At 40.3% G+C, this 21,894-nt stretch overlaps 1 protein-coding gene across 5 annotated transcripts; it reads left to right on the forward strand.

Annotated features, from left to right (window-relative positions):
• The first annotated feature begins 4,073 nt into the window (after positions 1-4,073).
• Positions 4,074-21,693, forward strand: HSPA4 (heat shock protein family A (Hsp70) member 4). 5 transcript variants are annotated; one of them, XM_054217225.1, is made up of 19 exons: positions 4,075-4,342; positions 7,225-7,282; positions 8,986-9,126; positions 9,839-9,961; positions 10,431-10,530; positions 10,933-11,066; positions 12,973-13,217; positions 13,621-13,697; positions 13,994-14,145; positions 15,141-15,247; positions 15,587-15,720; positions 16,190-16,371; positions 16,775-16,864; positions 17,368-17,520; positions 18,024-18,149; positions 19,139-19,246; positions 19,564-19,683; positions 20,084-20,245; positions 20,496-21,693. In XM_054217225.1, exons 1-19 carry the CDS (start codon positions 4,236-4,238, stop codon positions 20,700-20,702), a joined length of 2,526 nt encoding a protein of 841 aa, XP_054073200.1. In that variant the 5' UTR covers positions 4,075-4,235; the 3' UTR covers positions 20,703-21,693. The 5 variants fall into 5 exon arrangements, with proteins under 5 accessions (XP_054073201.1, XP_054073204.1, XP_054073200.1 ...); XM_054217227.1 differs by lacking the exon at positions 4,075-4,342 and adding an exon at positions 7,963-8,184 and having other exon boundaries at positions 7,248-7,282; XM_054217226.1 differs by lacking the exon at positions 18,024-18,149 and having other exon boundaries at positions 4,074-4,342.
• The last annotated feature ends 201 nt before the right edge of the window (positions 21,694-21,894 follow it).

Raw genomic sequence — 21,894 nt, forward strand, 5'->3', positions numbered from 1 at the left:
GTTTTTTTCTCCTTAATTTAAAATAAAATTTCTGATTATTGTGATAACAAAAGAGAACAAAAAGTATTCAGCTATTTATGACTTTATTGATAAGCAACTAAGTAGCAACATACACCACACATTCCAAATGACAAACACAGTATATTCAAATAAGGAATATTTATGCCTGATAGGGATTCACAGATTATGTATTTAAGTGCATAAGAAAAAGGCAAGTTACTTGCTCAGAAGAAGATGAAGTCTGCCTTGATGTAAGAAATTAAATTACTTCCTTAAATTAATGTGGCAAGGTGATATGCTACCTCATAGTTGAATTTTGCCTTGATATTTCTTAATGTACTGAGACACTTCTAGTCATACATCTCCGTTAAAAACAAATGTATTCAGTGCCGCAAATCCAATTTGAAAATGTGCTAGAAAGCTATTGAAAGCAATGATAAACATGCAGATTTCTCCCCATAATTTCCAGCATGTCAGGTTTATTTATTCTTGATTTTCATGGTTCAGGTCTTCTGGAATAATTAGATACTGTGACAGAGTTTTAAAAATGTAACATAATAAATACCTCTATTAATTAAAAGCTGGAAACCATTGAACATAAAATTCATGAGTTCTTGGCAATTCCAGACCCTTAGTAACTCAATTTCACAAGCTAATGAACAGTTTAACACAGAAAGGCCTAAACAACGTGATGACTTCAGTGCACACCCAAGCAGAGGACGCATCTCTGGGACACCACGAAACAAACCCCGGCTTTGAAGTTATTTGAAACAAATCTGCACACTGTTGGCATACTCCTTAAGCATCCACAGAGAATCACAGCAAAGTTTTCTGCCTCTGTGTCGGGTGAAAGAGTTTGTGTTTATTTGCCTGGTGAGGGAAGGTGGAGCAGCAGAGTCCAGGGCATTTGAGTGGGCTCCAGCAGGACAGACACGGACCAGGTCAAACGTCCCCTGACCACACACTGCCATGCCGTGGGTGGAGGGTATCAAGCCCATACCACAGGGGATATAAAAGGCAACTAAACTCGTGCCTGTTCTTTCTTCAGTGCCTTACCATCGTACTGGGGAATGGACAGAAATGCAGACAAAGAATGTGCTTTAGGACCAGGCTGCCCATTATTCCAGACATTTTTTCTTCCTACTCTTTGTTTCTCTTTTTTTCCCCCCTCTCTCTTTTCACGTCTCCTTCCTTCTTGATGCATTTTAGCCACCACACTGGCCTAGGCAGGCTTCATTTCCCAGTTTGTTTTCCATGCTCACATAAGCAATAAATTAAGACTTACCTTTTGAGTATCTCTTAGCTTTGGATCAGTCCTCTGAGGGTAATTGTCACTCTCTAATAACAATTGTTTTAGGCTGTTACAAATTTAGCAGACCACAAACACCGGTTTATTCTGAACTCCCAACTGGGAGGCTGGAAATGTTGGCCAAGGTTTGACCTCAGTGGGAATATCTATATTGGAAATTGAGACAAAGAGGCTTTGGTTATTCCAATTTCTTTCCAAATGCAAAGCTTCTCAGCTGTGTATAGCTGGTAGAACACACACTCTTGGGGAAGGTGAACCCTACGGGAGCAGAAGAGTGGATCCTGCCTGCGGCGCTCCCCGAGCTGCAAGGCACGGAGCTGGGAAAGGCGCCCAGACCCTGGGTGAGCCGGCTCACAGCCAAAACCATCCCTGTCCACGGCTTCTTCCAGGCTCCAGGTGGGAACCTGCTTCACCCTACCGACACCCCAAGAAGGGGATGTTCGCCAAATTAACTATAAATGCCTCCGTACTGGGTGATGTGCACAGTTTTGTGTAGGATTCTCAGTGCCCTCAGCAATGACTATGTTTTTATAACACACTGAAGGTCAAAAATCTGTGGCAAAAGGAATAGCCAATCTGGATTCAAAAAGGATTAATCAGAAGTTATAGGAGTGGGAAAAAATATCAAAAAAGCACATACAGAATAAAAAAAAAGCATATATAGAATCATCTCAAAAGTCAAGAGCTGTCAAGCTCGTAGGTAAAATCCAGTAAGTCGAATTACCCCAACTGGTACTTTGCTGTTTCCTTTCACAACCGCTCTCTCTACTGCAAATCAGTCTTCACCAGGGAAGAAATGATAAAGTCTTATTAAAGAGTACAAATTACAAGAGTTCAGGATAAGCTATGTGTCTTCCAGCTGTCATCAAATCCTAATTATTTATTGGAAATATTTCTTACAGTCTTTTCATGTTTTGTACATTAGAAGTCTCACTTTTTACAAGAAAAAACATTCAGAAAATAGAGGAGAGTGGGAGAATCATGGAATCTGTTCCACTTCAGATGACTACATCTTGACACCTCATGTTTTGAGTTGATTTCTTTATTTTTTGAGTCGATTTCTTTATTTTTCCCCCAGCTGGGGGGGTGCCCCTGCAGATCAGGCCGGTTTGGGTTGGCGGATCCCCTCTCTCCCACCGCCCCCCTGTCTCCGGGGCAGCATCCCTGGCCAGGTCCCAGGCCCGTGTCCCAGTGCGGGGCCGTGGGAGCTCCGGGCACGGATCCCCTCTGACACCAGCTCCCGGCCCCTCTGCTGGCAGGGTCTCTCCTTTTAAAAATCAAAGTGAAAAAAAAAAACAAACAGGGGGTAACCCAGGTGATGTTCTTTCTCACTGTTCTTTGTGCCGTGGGTATGTGTTGTACAATATTCTCCATGTGTGGGCTGGTTCCATTCCTTGGTGCCTCGCTCTACGCTCAAGGACATCCGAGGTGAAATACTTCATTATTATTCTGTCATTAGCACCGTGATGCAATTCCCAGCCCACTGGCAGCTGCCAGAGCAGCGTCACTCCGGGTGCTGCCAGGAATGGCAAACGCGCAGCGCTGAGGCTGCTCCACAGCCTCTGGGGCAGGACTCCTTCCTGCTTCAAATATTGAATTTCTCTGCCATGTGTTTTCTGGATCATTAGAACAAGGAGCAGCAGTGTAAATACAGGGCTGGGAATTTGGAAACAGACTGTTTGTAACACATTTTGTTGCCCTATTTTAGGCACGTTTTAGCTCAGAATTAAAAACATTCCCAAACATTCAGTTTCACAACATCCATGAATATAAGTGTCAGAATTAGGTTTGTGTTAGGATTAATCCAACAGGTCCACGTCCTTCTGCTGTTGGTGCCCCAGAGCTGGAGGCAGCACTGCAGGGGGGTCTCCCCAGAGGGGCAGAATCCCCCCCTCGCCCTGCTGCCCACGCTGATGGGGATGCAGCCCAGGCTGCGGGGGGTTTCTGGGCTGTCAGCGCACATAGAATCACAGTCTTTTAGGTTGGAAAAGACCTTTAAGATCATCAAGTCCAACCATTAACCTAACATTGACAAAACCCCCACTAACCCATGTCCCTCAGCACCCGTCTGCCCTCCAGGGATAGTGCCTCAACCACTTCCCTGGGCTGCCTGTTCCAATCCTTGATAACCCTTTCCATGAAGAAACTTTTCCTAAACCTCCCCTGGTGCACCTTGAGGCTGTTTCCTCTTGTCCTGTCGCCTGTTCCGTGGGAGAAGAGGCCGACCCCCCCTGGCTACACCCTCCTTTCAGGGAGTTGTAGAGAGCGAGAAGGTGTCCCCTCGGCCTCCTTTTCTCCAGGCTGAACACCCCCAGCTCCCTCAGCCGCTCCTCACAAGACTTGAGGGTGCCCCAGACCCCTCACCAGCTCCGTTGCCCTTCTCTGGACACTTCCCTAGTCCTGCTAGCCACACTATTCCTGACACAAGCCAGGATAGGCTCATGTTGAGCTTCTCATCCAGCGACACCCCCCACGTCCCCCTCCTCAGGGCTGCTCTCCAGCCATTCCCCACCCACCCTGTATTTGTGCTGGGGGGTTGCCCCCCACCCGCCTGCAGCACCGTCCACTTGGCCTTATCCTAACAGCACATAGAACTACTCAGGAGGTGCTTAGGTCGAAAGAAAAAAGGGCTTTTTGGGGAAGAAAAGGACAATTGCGCGGGTGGGCGGAGCAGGGGGCTCCGCCCACCCGCGCAACGGGCGTGGTCTTGGATAGCCACGCCCCCATGCGTGCGCTCCCGCGCCTGCGCGGTCTCGCTCGGCGGTAGTCTCGCGAGAGTTGACCCCTTTCCCCTCAGCGGCGGCCCGACGGGATCTTTCGAGAAGTCCCCCCGCCCCGAGGAGGCAGCGCCCGCCGCCGCCGCGCATTTAAACGGGCCTGAGCCGCCGCTCCTCCGCCGCCTCAGCCACCTTCCCCCGCCTCAGCCATGTCGGTGGTGGGCATCGATTTGGGTTTCCAGAGCTGTTATGTGGCCGTGGCCCGCGCCGGCGGTATCGAGACCATCGCCAATGAGTACAGCGACCGCAGCACGCCGTGAGTGGGGCCTGAGGCGGGCTGGGCTGAGGGTAGAAGCGGGGCTGGGGAGGGCTGAGGGGAGAAGCGGGGCTGCGGCCTCCACCTGAAGGGAAGGTGTCCGCTGGGCCCCGTCCTGCCGTGGTGCGGGGGGGTAAGCGAGCCGCGTTGGGGAGAAGCGGGTTTCTTTAGTAAATGCTGAAAAGAAGAACAGGTATCATGCGGCAAACGCGGAGAGATGTTCCGCGTGACCCGCTCTGCTCCTTTCCTTTTTCTATAGTGCGACCAGTTTGTCCTTCCTGAGGCAGGGCTTTGCTGTTATGATTAAAAGGATAGGGTGCGTGAATATAATAAAAACAACGCATCTCTCTCCATGTTGGAAGTTACAAATCTTAATTTCCTATATACCTGTTTCCCCTAGTGCAACTGGACCGTGGAGGTGAATGCTGAGCTGGTGCTTAGCTCTGTGCGAGCTCCTTGGCCTGCCGTTGGGTCAAAGCTTAGAAAAGCTTCTTAGCAGCCTTCCTTTCAGTCTGTGTATTTCTTTGTTCGGCAAAAAAATTTGCACTTGTTTTGAGTATTGGGTCCTTTAAGCTCTCACTTGAAACTAGCCACCAGATTGATGAGTTATGAGGATGGGGAAATAGAATGTGAATAGACAGTACAGCATCAGACATCCCCTTTCCTGGGAAGGGGGACTAACAGTGCAATTTGCTGGTGAACTTGGTCTTGAAGCATGTTATGCTTTACAGTGGTTATAGTATATTCTAACTGAGCTTATATAAATAAGCCTTCCAACACATTTCTGAAGAAGAGTGTGCATTGTTTATTTTTAATAAGAAACTTGCTAAGAAGGAGAGGGAGGACTGGGATAAAACTTTTCTAAGAATGAATTGCAAAATGGAAGGTGGAAAAAGAACTTCCAGTGCATCAGACCCAGAGGGGAACTGTTTGGAAAGCTGTCTTAAAAGTGTTTCTACAGCTTACTATATGTAGGATAGCTTTATTTTGAGAAGGTACTAAAATAAGTAGCGGTCTTGGTGAGTCAGATGCATTGTCTTGTGTTTTTTTTTTCTTTCAGATCCCTCATACCTCTTTAAAAAGACCAGAACCATAAAATGACCTTGCTTCTCATTAGACAGTCCCTTAGTTCTGTTTGCCTGTTACTGTTTCTAAGCAATGAATACATGAAGAAAGAAACTTTAAATTTGGTACATGTGCTAGAGTAAGGACTAGTCTCTGAAGGATTCTCAGTAATACAGAGGTTTAAAGGTTAGATGTACTAGGAAAACATTTAATGTAAAGCATTTCAAAGCAGTCTTCTGATAGCTCTAGGCATCTGACCCTCAGGGAGTTGAGGTTCTGCTTTCATATATTTGAGATATGAAGACAAATCTAGCTCATTGAAGGAGATGAGCTATATAAAATATCTGACACAGTGCATCTTTCAGGAAATAATTCAGTTATGAAAGGCTAGAAGTGAAATTGAAAAAAAAGTATAATGAAAATGGTAGAGTTTTTAACAAGACTTAATCTTGAAGTACTGTTCTGAGGGAATGCCGAAAACCAAATTTTCAGTGTAGAGGAAATATTCTGTCAGGGGATGTCTTCTGAAGAAGTGAGGGCAGGTGGGAGGGCAAAGGAGAAGTAATGCCTCCAGGTGTGTAAGGAAGTTCAAAGCTCTGCTTCAGTTGCTTCGTAAGATCTCTGATGACCTCCACTGTGGTGGTTAAAATGCTACGAACTTCCTCACTTTTTGTTAACCAATCGCTTGAATAGTTATTTCAAATAATAACAGATTAATTCAGAAATGTTACTTCTGTTGCAGCATATGCTTTAGGGTGGGCCTTGTTTCATTTGTTAAGCTTATTAATAAATTGGAGGAAGATATAAAACCAATGCAATTATATCACTCTAGTCTTCAAGTCTGTTTTTGACAATTGCTGCTTGGAAGACCAGTTCTAAACCTCAGGCTGAGTTGGAATTTGTTTGTTGGCATAGCCCTGCTGTAAAGCAGTTTCTTGACCTGCTGCATAGAGAGCAGCTTAATTATGCTGTTAGTATATTGTGTGAATAGTAAATGTCTGACAACAGTAAATTGACTAATAGCAGGTTTTTTTCCCCTCTAAGTTTACCTCAATGGTATGAGGAACTTGGATTAGAAGGCTGGATCTAATTTTCTTAAGGCTTCTGTAGTTAAAATATGTAAATCAAGAGGATTAATAGGTCTAGGAATTTCTCTAAGAGGGAGGATTTTTTTTATTCTGTATTTTTCAGAGCTCCAAGCTATCACAAAGTAGTTTATAGTGAAGTATGACTTTTCTTCCTGTAATCTACATTATTTCAGTGAGTACAGATGAAACCCATAAACACCAGTCTTTCTTTCAGATTTTGTCTTCCTGCTCATGAAGGGCTTGCTGTAAAACTGAAAAATTTAGTAAGCATTTGGTACAGATGTACCAGAATATGTACCATGATACAGGAATTATTCTCTTAATATCAAATTTACCTTGTGTATTTCTTCTGAACAATTGAATGTTTCCTGTATTATTAGCAAATGACTTATCTTTGAGTGGCTTAGATAGGCAGGTAATTATTGAGGTAAAGGGTGTCTACTGAGTTATTACCTAGATGTAAATCTTGAAATAGTATGAGTAAGTTCGGGTTCAGTGCTGCTCTGCAGTGAGGAGTGTTACTGTTTTAATGTAATTTAGAGTGCCTGTTTCTTTCCAGAATTTACAGAACATTCCATGCATGTATTGTAGTGAGTGAGTAACTTGCTTAATGGACCAAATACTATTTAAAATATCTCCAATCTAGTTATACTATCAACATTTTTAACAAAAAGATAGGCAGTGTAGTTCAACCAATCACTTACTAACTGGAAATCTTTCTCCTTACAGGTCATGTATAGCCTTTGGACCCAAGAATCGCTCGATTGGTGCTGCAGCTAAAAGCCAGGTGAGCGTATAATTTGGGTAAAAGCAACTTTAGTAGTCAAATGTCAGATTAGCAGAATGTGTTTTTTATCATTGAAGGTTACAAATGTCTCTAAGCTGGTGTCCATAACTGTAATGGACATGTCTCCATAACTGTAATGAACAGCTGAGCTTAATTCAGCTGTTCAGCATGTAATGCTGCTTTGTCATCTTGGATAGAAATCTAAAGGTTGATAGTTGTACATAATGAAATGTATAAAAAGGGAAAAAAAAATCTTTGCCTCTTAAGGAATTCTTATAAATACTAATTTTTTTTTTTAGGTTGCAAATGTAAATTCTCAAGCAGAGCAGTAGTGTTTCATCCTACCTTAGCTTGTTCCAGTTTGTGTGCATTATGACAGCTTTTAATTATGTGGTTACATTCTATAGAATTCCATTAAATGCATAATTTTCTGAAAGGGGACATAATTAAATGTAGATACATATAGCTTTCTTCCCTCTTTGTGGTTGAGTTACAACCTAAGTATCTGATTTAGGCATTCTTGCTCATACTTTGAGTTTCTGTTGGTGTAGGTAGGTAAATATGATTTAAGGACCAAGAAGAAGTTAAGCTGATTTGTCCTGCTTGTGACATTTAGGTCCTGCTGTATCATATCTTGTGTTGCTGTAAAACCCCTATAAAACATGACTCTTTTTTTGAAGTCCTCTACAGGAAGTGACTATTCAAACACTTGGTTTTTCTTAGCCTAAAATACCTAGAGATGTGTGAAGATTCATTATCTAGAATACAAAAATGCCTGGACACAACCATGTTATTCAAGAACAGAAGAACTGTGCTAGAACTAAATACAGATGTTTTTTCTGCAATTGAGTGTCTGCTTAGCTTAAAGAAATTCATTGATACAGAGATCCAGTAGAGATGAGGTATGTCCTGCAGAAACTAAACTTACAGAAAATCAAAACCAGGTTACTTAGGAAATAGACACTTGACTGAAACTGAATCACAGGTAAATGTTGTATGGTACAGTGCTTGTCTGCGTTGTCAATTACTGTGTTTTTTCAGTATGTGTCTTGCTCTAATAGAAATGAAAGAATTAAACAAGTTTACTTGCACTACGTGAAAACAAGCTGTAACGATTTTTCAGTTCTCCACTTGCACTGATATCTGCTGTTAATAAAAGACAATCTATCTTTTGTCAGTCAAATCAAGCTGACACTATCATCTTGGGGCCCTCCTGACTTTTTAAAGCTTCATGTCAAGGTCCTTGAGCTGTTTTGTGAGAATATCCTGTGTGTTGACTGTCACATGCATGTGATGAACCTGAACTGGAGTTTACATCAATATGCTTGTTATGTTTGCTAAATTACTGGCTGCGACGCAGTAGAAAGGTAGGGTGGTAGGAAACAGGTAAAAGGGAAAGACACTTTGCTAACTTTTTTTAAATTGCCCTACACATACACTATGAAAGTTGAGTGCTATTTTAATCAATTTTTGGTAAAATCTCAACTCAGTTTTCTAGCATACATTTTATCTTAAATCTCAAATTCTTGTAGGTTACCTGAGCAATCAGAATGAAGTTGCTTACCTTCTAGCAACTGCCCTGGTACTATTAAGATACAAATGACAAATATTCTGGTGAGGGAAGCATGAGAACAAAACTCTGTCTTCTGTTTGAAATGCAATGTTCCCCTGACATGTTGTATTAAAGATTTCTTTTCCTCTAGGTTATTTCAAATGCAAAGAATACAGTACAAAGTTTTAAAAGATTTCATGGTCGTGCATTCTCAGATCCCTTTGTTCAAGCTGAAAAAGCAAGCCTTGCGTATGAACTTGTCCAGCTGCCAACAGGCTCAACTGGCATCAAGGTAAGTCTGGCATATTTGAAGAAGAGCCAGAGGAGGAAACTGATAAAGTTTCCTTTTATCTCTTTATTTTGAATCTGCTTGCTGTAGTCTCTGTTCTCTTGTGAATGGAAAGCCTTAAACAGGGAATAAGAGATGGTCTCTCCAGGTGTTAGGTGAGACTGATTTTAACACAGTTATACAATTTCTCTGCCTTGCAAAGCCAGTCTCATACAAACTGTTAGCAGTGCTTTTTTTTTTCCCCTTGACTCCATGTTAAATTTGTCAAGACAAGCTACTTGACCGGTGTACTTATTATGCTGTTCAGATACTGCAAGGGTCTAAGATGTCAGCTTAGTACTTCAGGTGAAATGGTAAAAACTTCTCTTTTAACAATGGCTGAACTTCTGTTTTGGATTTTAGTAATAACTAATTAACTTATTCCAAAACAGTAGGGAGGAGGGCATCCGAGGCATTGTCTAGTGATTTGGATTAAAAAAAATCTGTGTCCAGAGCAGCTTTGTGTATGTGAATTCTTAAATGTGCATTCCAGTGCTTATGTATTATCTTATTGCACTTGCTATGCACAAGCTAGGCCGTTGGAGAGAAGGTGGCATAGAGCTGCATTACTTCAGCTTGTTTTTTGTAAAGACTGTTTCTTGCATGTGTTCCTTACGTTTGTAGTGCATGTTTTTTACTGTAGTGTAATATATATGTACACAATTTTTATTTGAAGGCCATGTATATGGAAGAAGAAAGAAACTTTACTATTGAACAGGTGACAGGAATGCTTCTTACCAAATTAAAAGAGACTGCTGAGAATGCGCTTAAGAAGCCTGTAGTTGACTGTGTTGTTTCTGTAAGTATGTGATAATAAATAATTATGTATTTGGTTAGTATCATAAACTGAAGAGGTTGGTTGTAACAGCTTTAAATTGCCCATTAAACCTGAATATTCAGGTCTTTGTCTCTTGTATTTAAAACCAAACCTTACTCACATCTCTTCTCCAAAACTAGATTTGCTTCTGTAATGGTGAAATGTCTTAAATTGCTGCTAATTAGCAGCATAAATAATATTTGACACCTGTTTCTGGTTCTTTGCTCCTAAAATGAGTAGCTTGTGAGAGGGAATGGAAGAAGGTTTGCAAAAAGTAACTTTGTCTTCATGTGATGTTTTCTTTGCTTTCTCTATTGCAGCTGACATGAACACTAAATTTGAAGGATACCTCAGCTGTTCTCTATACCAAGTCCCTATATGCACTTGTTGTAACTGTTTACTAAAGATGGCTTTTCTAAATGTTAATATTAGCTGTCTGATCTTCTTGCAGGTTCCTTCTTTTTACACAGATGCAGAAAGGAGATCTGTGATGGATGCTACACAGATTGCTGGTCTCAACTGTCTGAGACTAATAAATGAAACAACTGCAGGTAATACCTTCCTTTCTCTCTCACCTAATATTGTAGTTTTATTACGTAAAAGGGCTTTTAATCTGTCATTCGTCCATACCCTTTGGTATTACTGCTAGTTTTGTAAACTTAAAATAGATTAGTTGATCACAAAGTTTCTTAAGCTCTGTTCTGTTTTCCTTCACTGATTTACAGAGGCATAAAGAGACTTCTTGAATATTTTTGTTTTAATGCAGCTACTAGGAGGGACTAATGCTGTTTAGTGTTCTTCCATGTTTCTTTAGCATTGGGAATTTTCTTTAATGAGATAATCAATTTCTGTAGTTTGAAAAGTAAGATGAAATGCTGATGCTGTTTACTGATGTACCACTTATTAAGCAATTACAAAACTGAATGTTGTCTTTGGCTCTTCTGTCTGTGTAGTTGCCCTTGCATATGGAATCTATAAGCAAGACCTGCCTGCCTTGGAAGAGAAGCCACGGAATGTTGTTTTTGTGGATATGGGGCATTCTGCATATCAAGTTTCTGTTTGTGCATTCAACAAAGGAAAACTGAAAGTAAACAATGTGTTATGCATCCATTTTAATCACCAGCAGTAATATTCATCAGTACATACATGGCCTGTGACAGGCAAGCTTGCCTGTCTTTATATAAGCACGTTCAGACAACTCAATTCATATTCTAAAAATTGTACTTTGTCTGGAGTTAAAAGTAGGGCAGGGAACTAGAGAGCTTTTGAGCGATATGTGGAGGAAGTAAACATGTCTTAATCAGCAGACTTTGGCAAAGAATAACAAACCTGGATTAAATTACTTATTCAGAAATTATCATAGCTGACTGTATGCTGCTTTCAAAAAATAATCCAGTTCAGTCATGAGATCCAGCATTAAAACAGGAATTTCTAGAATGTTGTAAGTGACAATGTGTTTTTATTCTTTTACATGAGCACCACAGTGAATGGTAAAAAAAAAAATAATTCTTAATTACTTTAAGCTGCAAGTGGAAGTTAAGTTACAGTGTACTTCTAAGTGTAAGTTGCTGAAGCATTACTATTTTCCAGCAAATACTAACATTTCTTAGTTGGCTCTTTTACAATAACAGTCTGGATTTTTTTCAGTTCCAATAGCTTATTCGGCTTGAGAAACAGACACACATTTCAAAGTATGGGGTAGTGAAATGAAGAGAAGTCAAGAGTTCTGAAAGCATTAGTTTTGTTGTGAGGAAACATAACCTACTTTGTGTTTCTCATATTTGTCTTTTAAACTTTGAAACCATACAATTATTGAAGGGATGCTTTTGAGTATAGAATGGAGAGCTGGACAGCAAGGCAGTTAAAACAGTGTAGTGACCAAACCTAGTCTAATGTGTGTTGAGAATAATGTGATACTTTACTGATGTCTATTTAAAGAAAGTTCAAAATATATTTAAAAAGTAGAATCAGCTGAGGTGGATGGGCTACAGATGTTCTTTGCAGATAATTCCCTCATCAAAAATGAGCTCCTTTTTGCAGGAGTTAATAACATTTATTCTCTTCATGTTTTATTTTTAGCTTGGTGTAAGCATGTTCCACCCTTATGAGGCATCAAATATTAAACTGGGATATGATTCAAACTGACAGTGGCGAAGCAGAGCCTGGAAACTCTGATGGTCTGCTTACAGTACAAGTTACTGAACAGATTGTGTTGCTAAGCCTTGCTCTGCCTTCCTAAATTTCTTTTAAAAGTTGTCACCTCATTACAGGAGGGCTGCTGTGCCCAAGGCTGCTTTTTAGCATTTGAGATAGCAGATGTTTTTTTCTTCTCCGGGAGCTTGTAACTGCTTATGTGTGCACTGCAATTTGTGTGAGAATTACTGTTCACAAAGACATCTAACTTGTGTAGCTGCCAGAATTTGGCCGTGGTAATGGTGGTTCTTTCTCTAATAGCACTTCAAACATACTGTATCAGCTACAAAAGCCATAGGATAATAATGGTTTAGACTTGGTAGGCTGTAAAAAAAAAAAAAAAAAAAAAAAAAAAAAAAAAAACCCAAATATCTTAAGATGTGTATGACTATTACTGCAGTTACAATCCACATAAACTATCAGATGTTAGTGATGCAATTGCTACTTAGATTGCCCTGAAATATAGGAGAATAGCTTAATTATTGCCAGCAGTGTCCATGAAATCTGAAAGATGAGTATGAGACAAAGCTTTATTGTTTGGGATAGGTTAGACTTCTAGATGAGGCTTATCAAAAGAAACTCCTTACTGGCGATGGGAAGGGCAGAATAAAAATGAACTGTACTGGATTTTTTGTGTTGTGGCTGCACCAGTATCATTCTTCCTCTGTAGTAATGTTGTAATACTTGCTTTATCTTAGGACTATATTTGAAACAAGCAAATATGTTCACATTAACTGCTAATCAGTTTCAGTGAAGTAATGACAAATTGTACTATTACTGAAGAGTTGAATTTTTTTAAGGTTCTTGCTACATCATTTGATACAACACTTGGAGGCAGAAAGTTTGATGAGATGTTAGTTGAATACTTTTGTGAAGAATTTGGAAAGAAATACAAACTAGACATAAAGTCAAAGATTCGTGCGTTGTTGAGGCTGTACCAGGAATGTGAAAAACTGAAAAAATTGATGAGTGCCAATGCCTCTGATCTCCCGATGAACATAGAATGCTTCATGAATGACATAGATGTCTCTGGAACAATGAACAGGTAATGTTTATGCTTTTACAAACGTAAGCTTTAGAGTGCCCTTCATTGAAGTTGCTTCAGTCAAGAAAGTAACTTAGCATAAAGTCCTAGTTCTTAGGACTGGAGGGAGGTGGTAAATGTAAGAACATGTGCAGGGGTGCTGCTCAACATCGTAATGTTTAGAGACTGGTTGGTGGCCTTGAGTTAGGAGGAAGGGCTGTGAATGTTGCAAGTGTGCCTAGACTACTAGAACCAGATTTGTCTGGGGGAATATGCAAAATAAGTATAAAACTAGGATTGGGGGAGAGAAAAACCTGCAGTACATAGTTAAAACGGCATTCTTACCATTTTGGTGTCCTGTTGTATTTGCAGAATTAACTTGCTTATGGAATACTAAAGCTTTATTTATGGCTTCTTCCAACAGAAGCAAATTTTTAGAGATGTGTGATGGACTCCTTGCAAGAGTAGAACCACCCCTTCGCAGTGTGCTGGAGCAAGCCAGTAAGTGTATGCACATTCTGTATTCTGCATACAGAAAAGAGATCCATAATACAAGCTTCCTTTGGGTGTTGACAGAAGTTGGACAAATGGATTTAGCATAGCTATCAATTTCTCGCTTAGCAGTTACAAGCTCTTTAAAACTTTCATACAAGCTAAGATCTAAAACTCTTATTACTTAGCGAACAAGCTCAAAATAATGGTTGGTTTAGTAAAACATTTAGTTTACAATGTTCACGCATATTCACGTAAAACAGCAACACTTAATTTATAAAAACTAATGCCTAACTCCTTTCTAGAGTTAAAGAAGGAGGATATTTATGCAGTAGAGATAGTTGGTGGTACCACAAGAATCCCTGCCGTAAAAGAGAAGATCAGTAAATTTTTTGGCAAAGAAGTCAGTACAACTTTGAATGCAGATGAGGCTGTGGCACGAGGTTGTGCTCTGCAGGTAAAAAGTGCTGTTTGTTTTACTGTGAGTATTTGTATTGAAATCCATAAATATTTGAGCCAGAGTTCACAGGTAATATAAAAGATACTTCACGTGTATCATAGAATGGATTCAAATAAGCTTCAGGAAAGCAGTTGGAAGAATGAGAACAGCAGCTTTAAGTGATTCCTTTGTGCTGTTAAAGCGAAATCAATGGATCGGTGTAGCTTGAAGCGAAATGTGTACTCTGCTTGTGCTATGTCTGGAACCTGGGAGTCTGTTAAAGCTCTTATGATGATGTCTTCTCCTCCAGGCTCCTTTGGGGGTCTAGGTTAAACAAGGGAAAATTTTTTTTTTTACAGCACTGCTGATAAACTTGTGTTACGGCAGTTGCTTAGCAACAAGGGTGGAAATGAAAGCTTAGATTCTTGCTAATGGAGATCTGTGTCCTGAACTGGAATTGGTCACTGTTGAATGGCTTAAGCAGTAGTAAATACTCTGTGGTTACTAGTGCTACCATCTTCTGTGTGCACCTTAATTCTGCTGTGATCATCTCATTTCTCTCCTCAAATACTTGTGCTTAGAGCTCTGTTCCATCAGTGGTATGAATTAGGTGTTGGAATCCGCTTAAAAGTAGAGTTTTGTATTACAGTATGCAAAAAGATCCTTACTACTATGTCACTATAAAAAGTAATTTTAATTGACGTTTTCTGATTTCTTATGTTGCTACTGAAAACAATTCAGTAGCCTAACCACAGCAAACCAAACATGATGGCTCTAAATGAGGATTTTTGTATTTCCGTTTTCAGAGTGAACAGACTGGGTCAGCTTCCTGAAAAGGAAGGGTCCATAAGAGCTTCCAGTACTTATTATGCAGGTTCCAAGCCCATCAGTTTTAGTCCTCCCTTAACCTAGAGTAAATCTACATATTAAGCAGCGTAAATAGCTACTTGCTGAATAAATTACTGTTCACCTGAAGTTTGACTGTTTGTAATATGACTCTTGTGCTCTTTCAGTGTGCTATTTTATCTCCGGCTTTCAAAGTGAGAGAATTTTCTATCACAGATTTGATACCATATCCTGTTTCTTTACGATGGAATTCACCAGCAGAGGAAGGGCTAAGGTAAAAAAAAAGTCAATCTTTTTGCATGGTTACATACAATTTAAAACTACCTGATGACAATGAGAGTAAATAACACTTTAAGAATAGTGCCTATTTAAAAATTTAGATTTGATACTTTTTCTTAAGTTAATGACAGTAGAAAACAAAACCGAGGATGGATGGCAGTTTAGCACTTCCTGCATGGCGCTTGGTCTTATTTTAACTTAACAGGTTAGACTCTTTTGTCACTTTTTTAAAAAGCTGTTCCTTAAGGTATAAGAGTATCTAGAAGAGTTTTGTTAACTTTATAAGACGCATTATCCCACATACTGAATAAATGCTCTGTGTTTTCTCTTACAGTGACTGTGAGGTCTTTCCCAAGAACCATCCTGCTCCATTTTCCAAGGTCCTCACATTCTACAGAAAGGAGCCTTTTACTCTTGAGGCATACTACAGCTCTCCCAAGGAGTTGCCTTACCCAGATCCTGCTATAGGTTAAGACCATTCTGTAACTTTAAGCTTTGTTAATAGTCTTGCACATGTCTCAGGACTTCTGTCTAATTAATGTAGTCTGGAAAGTGCAACTACTACAAATGCTGTAGGAACGGGTTTCCAAAGTCATGGATCCACAGTAAAATGGGTGGAGTAACATTAAGTTTGTGGGCAAATAGGCTCAATAACTAGCATCTTAATGTTGGAGCAAACCTGAAAGGGGCATACTCAGAATTGTGCGGTCTTTTACTAAAATACAAGATAACACCAGCTTTTACAGTGTGCCATGGAGAAGTTCTAGTAGCCATGTATCCTAGCTTTGCTGTGTGAAACACTGAACTGTTTGACTTGAGTAGCACTTGCGCATCGGAGTGCATTGCAGTGATCTGTTGTCAGCAACAGTCAGGTTTTACTTTGCATTTGGCAATGAAGTTAATCAAATGGTGTGTTTTTCTCTCTGGGATTGTTTAGCTCACTTCTTGGTTCAGAAGGTCACGCCTCAAACAGATGGATCCAGTTCAAAAGTGAAGGTCAAAGTTAGAGTAAATATCCATGGTATCTTCAGTGTGTCAAGTGCATCTTTAGTGGAGGTTCATAAGTCAGATGAGAATGAAGAGCCTATGGAAACAGATCAGCATGCGAAAGAGGAAGAGGTAGGAAACTCATTGCTCTTAGCTACTTAGAAAACTCATGAAGCACAATTGGCCAATTCTGGGAAGGTTCTAAGACTTGTGTAGGGATTTGGTAGACCTGTCCAGCAACTAAAATATGAAGATGTGATTAAGTACTAATTGAAGTATGTTACACCAGTGACAGATCTCTTGAAACCAGGACTGTGAGGTATAGATGAACTTTCTAATCATGGAGCTGTTGCTTGCCTAAGCAAAGACTAAAAGCTCTTATAATTTATACCTTGAGACTTTACTTGAGTTTTCATTCTGTTTCTTTTGCCTAAAGAGCATTAGGTATAAGTGAAGTGATCAGCTTAGGAACTGTAGCAATGATCTGGTTATGCATTGTTTAATATGTCAAATTGTATCTCTTCATGAATTTCAGAAAATGCAAGTAGACCAGGAAGAGCAACAAAAGACTGAAGAACACCAGCAGGCTCAACCTGAAAATAAGGCAGAGTCTGAAGAAATGGAGGTAACATGAACCTATTTTCTTACAGGGTACTTCTGGAAGATTCGTGCCAGCATGTAGTGCATGAGCATATCTGCTGCCTTTGTCATAGCTCTGGAAGCTAAACTTTTATTTGAATATATTGGTAGTCTGCATTGTGGTTAGAGCTTTAGGAGTACATAAATGGCATGGATAATTGCAGACCTGTCAAGTGATGTGGTACAGATAAAGTGGGTGAACTTTCCTGTTCATGGAAGAAATAATAGTTTAGTTTTCAATAACTTAATACTAGAAAAGTGTTGTACTCTAAGAACCACCACCCCCATGAGTGTAGTCAGGGTGCCCAGTAAAGTTCACTTTTTTTTTCAGCTTTTTAGCAGCTGAAGTGTCAGAATGACAGATAATATGTAGTTCTGATGTTGAGGTGTGCTAGCTCAATAGTACTCTTCCTATTGTAAGTCTTGAATACTCAGATCGAACGAACTAGTGATGCTGTCTTTGACTTTGAGTCTATTTCTTTAATGCAGACTTCTCAGGCTGACTCAAAAGACAAGAAAGTGGATCAGCCACCTCAAGCCAAGAAGGCTAAAGTAAAGACCACTACAGTGGACCTTCCCATTGAGAATCAGTTGGTGTGGCAGATAGGGAAGGACATGCTGAACTTATTCATCGAGAACGAGGTAAACTCTTACTTGTCCAAGCTAAATATTTCACTGGTCAATCTCCAGAAATTTTGCTGTTCATTGGATGTGGTTAAGGGTGATCAAGTAAAGGTGAAAAGGAAAAAACATGCAGTTTTTTCTGAGGTGAACAACAGTGTCCCATGGAGCCAAAATATATTATTCCTGTTAAGTGAATGCTGTAAATCTTACTGAAGAGGTGTTCTGCAGGAAAGCTAGTTCAGAGTGAGTATTTCCAAAATGACCTGCAGTTATGAGGTACTGGATGGCTGCTACCATCAGGGTGAAGGTTCCTCAACTGCAGCAAGGTTCTTCTGTGCTGTATTGGATATCCCGGCAAAACTGAAATTAGTTTTTATTCATGTGCTGTGTTTAGGGCAGTTCTGTAAACCACAGTATTTCAAAATCTTTAGTCAAACTTAAGTCTTTGCTCACAAGGTATCCCGACAATAAATGTTAAATGAGTAGGTTTCTAGCCAGCTAACTTGACAACTTGTTCACAGGGTAAAATGATAATGCAGGATAAGCTAGAGAAAGAGAGGAACGATGCCAAGAATGCAGTGGAAGAATATGTGTATGATATGAGAGACAAACTCTGCAGTATTTATGAGAAGTTTGTTAGTGAAGACGTAAGTATTGCTAGCTTGATTGTCTTTTAATGTGTTTTGTTAAAATGAACAGTTCTGTTTTAATAACCTTTGACATGTATCAGATACTATGTTTACTTAGACTATATTTTCAGACTTCAAATTTGGAGAAACAGCTTTTTACCTTTCTGGCTATGAAGATAACCTTCTAAATGTGGCCCAAGTACAAGCAGATGGTACCCAGGATATACTGTGTGTTCTCCAAAACAGTTGCAGTAATTAAGATGATATCAGAGCATGTGTGTTCAGACTGAAACAGACTAGGAGCACTTGCACAATCATTTTAAGGCAATCTGATCTATTTTGGTGCTCTGTCAATGTTTAGGAATAGTTTGAGTAAAAAGAAAGAATGAACAACCCTACCTAGGAACATAACGGGTGGGATTAGTCTGACTAAATGTGGGAAGCTGTATCTGAATAGGTTGCCTAAAATTCTCTTTGATATTATTAATTAGCTTTTCCTGGTGTACTAAAGGAGCTTGGTGTGTAATTAATAAAATTGTGACTTAGATGACTATGTTAGTCAGATGAATCACTCTGAACTCTTGGCTAGACCTCCGTTTATTATAATGGGAGCCTTGCTAGCAAGGTGTCTGCAGAGCTAAAACTGGGACAAGCCAAGTGAGATTCATGGTACCTTTGCTAAAGACAAGTTCCACTCTGTTCTCAGACTTGCTTGTGTAGTGATAATGTAAGTGTGAAGGGGGAAAAAAAACAGGTGGGGGGAAATACGCTTTTATGTGACAGTATTGATCTGAACAGTGGGTGTCACTTCCTTAGTCCTGCTCTCCACCACAAAGCCATGCTGAAGAATACTTTGTTGCTTATTCTTAACTAAAATAGGATAAAGAGTTCAGACAGTTCTTTACATTCTAAAAACATAACCCTTCCAGAAATGTTCCAAGTACCACTTAATACCATCTGCCACCTAATAGAATTCTCACCTACCTGTTTTGTATGGATTGCTTCAGGATCGAAATAGCTTCACGCTGAAGCTGGAAGATACAGAAAACTGGCTTTATGAAGACGGTGAAGACCAACCCAAACAAATTTACATTGATAAATTGACAGAATTGAAGGTAAGTGGTTCTTACATTCCCATTGGAATTGGCTGAATCTAGAGAACTTTGTTCATGTGGGGAGCTGTCTTGGGTCTGCTGATCCAGAGATCGGCACTGATGCAAACTAAGTAGTTTGTCTCATTAAGTGTATGAGGAGCAGATCTCCAGTAGATCCATAAGAATATGGAGGTGAGGGAGATTCAGTCACTCCTGTAAGTGGAGGGAAGAGTAAAAGTTCCATAAGGGGTTCAGAAATGCTGATGTACCCTGTCAAATCTTGCAGGATCATATTATGACATGGCATGGGTTTTGATACCTATTGTACTTTGTTTCAGGCTCTGGGTCAGCCTATCCAGGCAAGGTTTCAAGAATCGGAGGAAAGACCAAAAGCATTTGAGGACTTAGGGAAGCAGATTCAACAGTACATGAAAACTGTTCATGCATTCAAAGCAAAGGTATTTCCATCCTTCTGGCAAATGCAAGGAAGTGGTACAAATCTTCTCTGAATTTTAAGTAAGCTCCTTCAAACAAAAAGCTGGGGCAGCCTCCTGGGTAGCTTCTGGGTTCTTGATAATTACTGTATTTTCAGAAGTGGATGTTGGCTTGAAAATTTAACAGTCTCTTTTAATCAGGTGTTGATTTCCTCAGGGAGGGGAAAATGCCAGCAGCAGTAGAGCTTCAGTTCTCTGGTTACAGAGCTGTGGGGGATCAGCTTAACTGCTCTGCTAATTAGAACAGCCTTTGGGCTAAATGGTCTTTCTAGTGTTTTGAAGCTCAAAGCTTGAAGAAATAAGCATTCAATTTAGATGTTAAAGACAACTATTTTACATGCTACTACTAAGTTGTCTGTTGCAGGATGAACAGTATGACCATCTAGATGAAGCTGATGTAGCAAAAGTGGAGAAGAGTGCGAATGAAGCTATGGAGTGGATGAACAATAAACTTAATCTTCAAAACAAGAGAAGTCTTACTTTGGATCCAGTTATAAAAGCTAAAGAGATACAAGCTAAAACTAAAGTAAGTCTCTTACTTGGCTGAATTTCTGTGAATCTTTCTGTCGTCTTGGTCTATATGGAAAATTCTGAGGTGAGAAATCTCTACTAGCAGGACGGTGACTGGGTATTAATCTGTTCAACATGTATTGGGGGACATCAGCTGTCAACTCAAACACCCAGCTGGTGCTATCAAAAGTTAATTTGAGCAGCATTATCTACCAACTGTTGGTAGATAGAAACATCTCTAACAGTGTTTTACTTCTGTTTTCTAGGAATTGACAAGTATTTGTAATCCTATAGTCACAAAACCAAAACCCAAAGTTGAACTCCCAAAGGAGGAGCAGAAACCAGCTGAACCTAATGGACCAGTAGAAGGTGGGGGAGAAGCCACCACTGGGTCCCAGGCTGCTGAGCAGAGTGGGGCTGGTGCTGCCCCCACTGCCACTGAGAAGAAGCTTCCTGAAATGGACATTGACTGAATTTCAGCACTTGTTTATATTATTGCGAATTACAATAAAGCTTTAAGTTGTCAACTTTGTATGTTCTGGATACAACTGAAGCAAGTCAATACCACAGCACTCTTAACTCTTGGAGAGGTTTGGTCAGTGCATCGAGTCAGAACACTTAGGTAGCTAACTATTCAAATAAACAGTATTTCTTGCCATTAGGATTGTATTTAGAAGTTCTGGTATTCTTTCTAGACCTACAGAAACAGCCCTAAGCTGGTTCTCCATTTTTAATGTCCACCATGAGTCAATCTTGCTTTAAAGTAGCGAGACGGCAACATCTGAAGTCAAACTTGGCATGCTGTTTGCTTTCCCTTGTGGATTAGAGCAACAGTGTCTGTATAAAGTGCCCATTAAGGCCAGGACTGCAGGAATATAACTGGGACAGGGGGTGCTTCTTCTAGACCCTGAAGCATAGTCTTTCAGTTGCTCATCTTAGTCCAGCTCTCCTACTAATCTAGATTTACTTTGGTTTGCACTTGAGCAGTTCACCGTTAACACAAGGTCATTCATTTATCTGATGGGTAGAGCAGCAGCTGTCCCCTCCCGTGGCTCAGGCTGTGCATGAGAGCGTGCTCCTGGCCAATGTCCCATCTCATTCGACCATGTAAACTCTGTCTCTAGCTAAATCAGCTGCTTGTAGAAAGAATGAGTATTTGTATTTTGGCTGCCTATGCTCATAGTCGATTCTGACTTGTTCCTAACTTTTTCTGAAGGGGGTATGCTTGCTTCCACGAGGCCTTCATTTGGAATGCTTAGGGTTTTGTTTTGTGTTTTTTTTCCCAGGAAAAAAAAATACATGACTAATTTGGCATTTTTTTTTTTCTATGAGCTTTATACAATGATGTGCTTCTAGTACTGATTGTCATTAAACTTGCAAACATTAATTTGTATGTGTTACAATCCAAAGCTGAAACACCTGTTCGGATATTGCAAGACAATAAATGCACTGGATTCTACTGGATGAGCTTCTCCCGCTGTTGATTGCGATGGCGGTGGGGCAGGCCTGAGGGGGGGCCGTCCGATCCGGGGGCGGGAATGCTTCAATGCTTTTCTTGCTGGCACGGGTGGAGTTGTGTGAAACCCCCGTTAATGAAGCAGCGCTAATAAACACCCGCTGATAGGGCTGCTGAGGGAAGGGCGGAGGGGCGCCGGGGCCGGGTCG

The sequence above is a fragment of the Rissa tridactyla genome, chromosome 11, assembly GCF_028500815.1.
Source record: "Rissa tridactyla isolate bRisTri1 chromosome 11, bRisTri1.patW.cur.20221130, whole genome shotgun sequence".
Taxonomy (NCBI): Eukaryota; Metazoa; Chordata; class Aves; order Charadriiformes; family Laridae; genus Rissa; species Rissa tridactyla.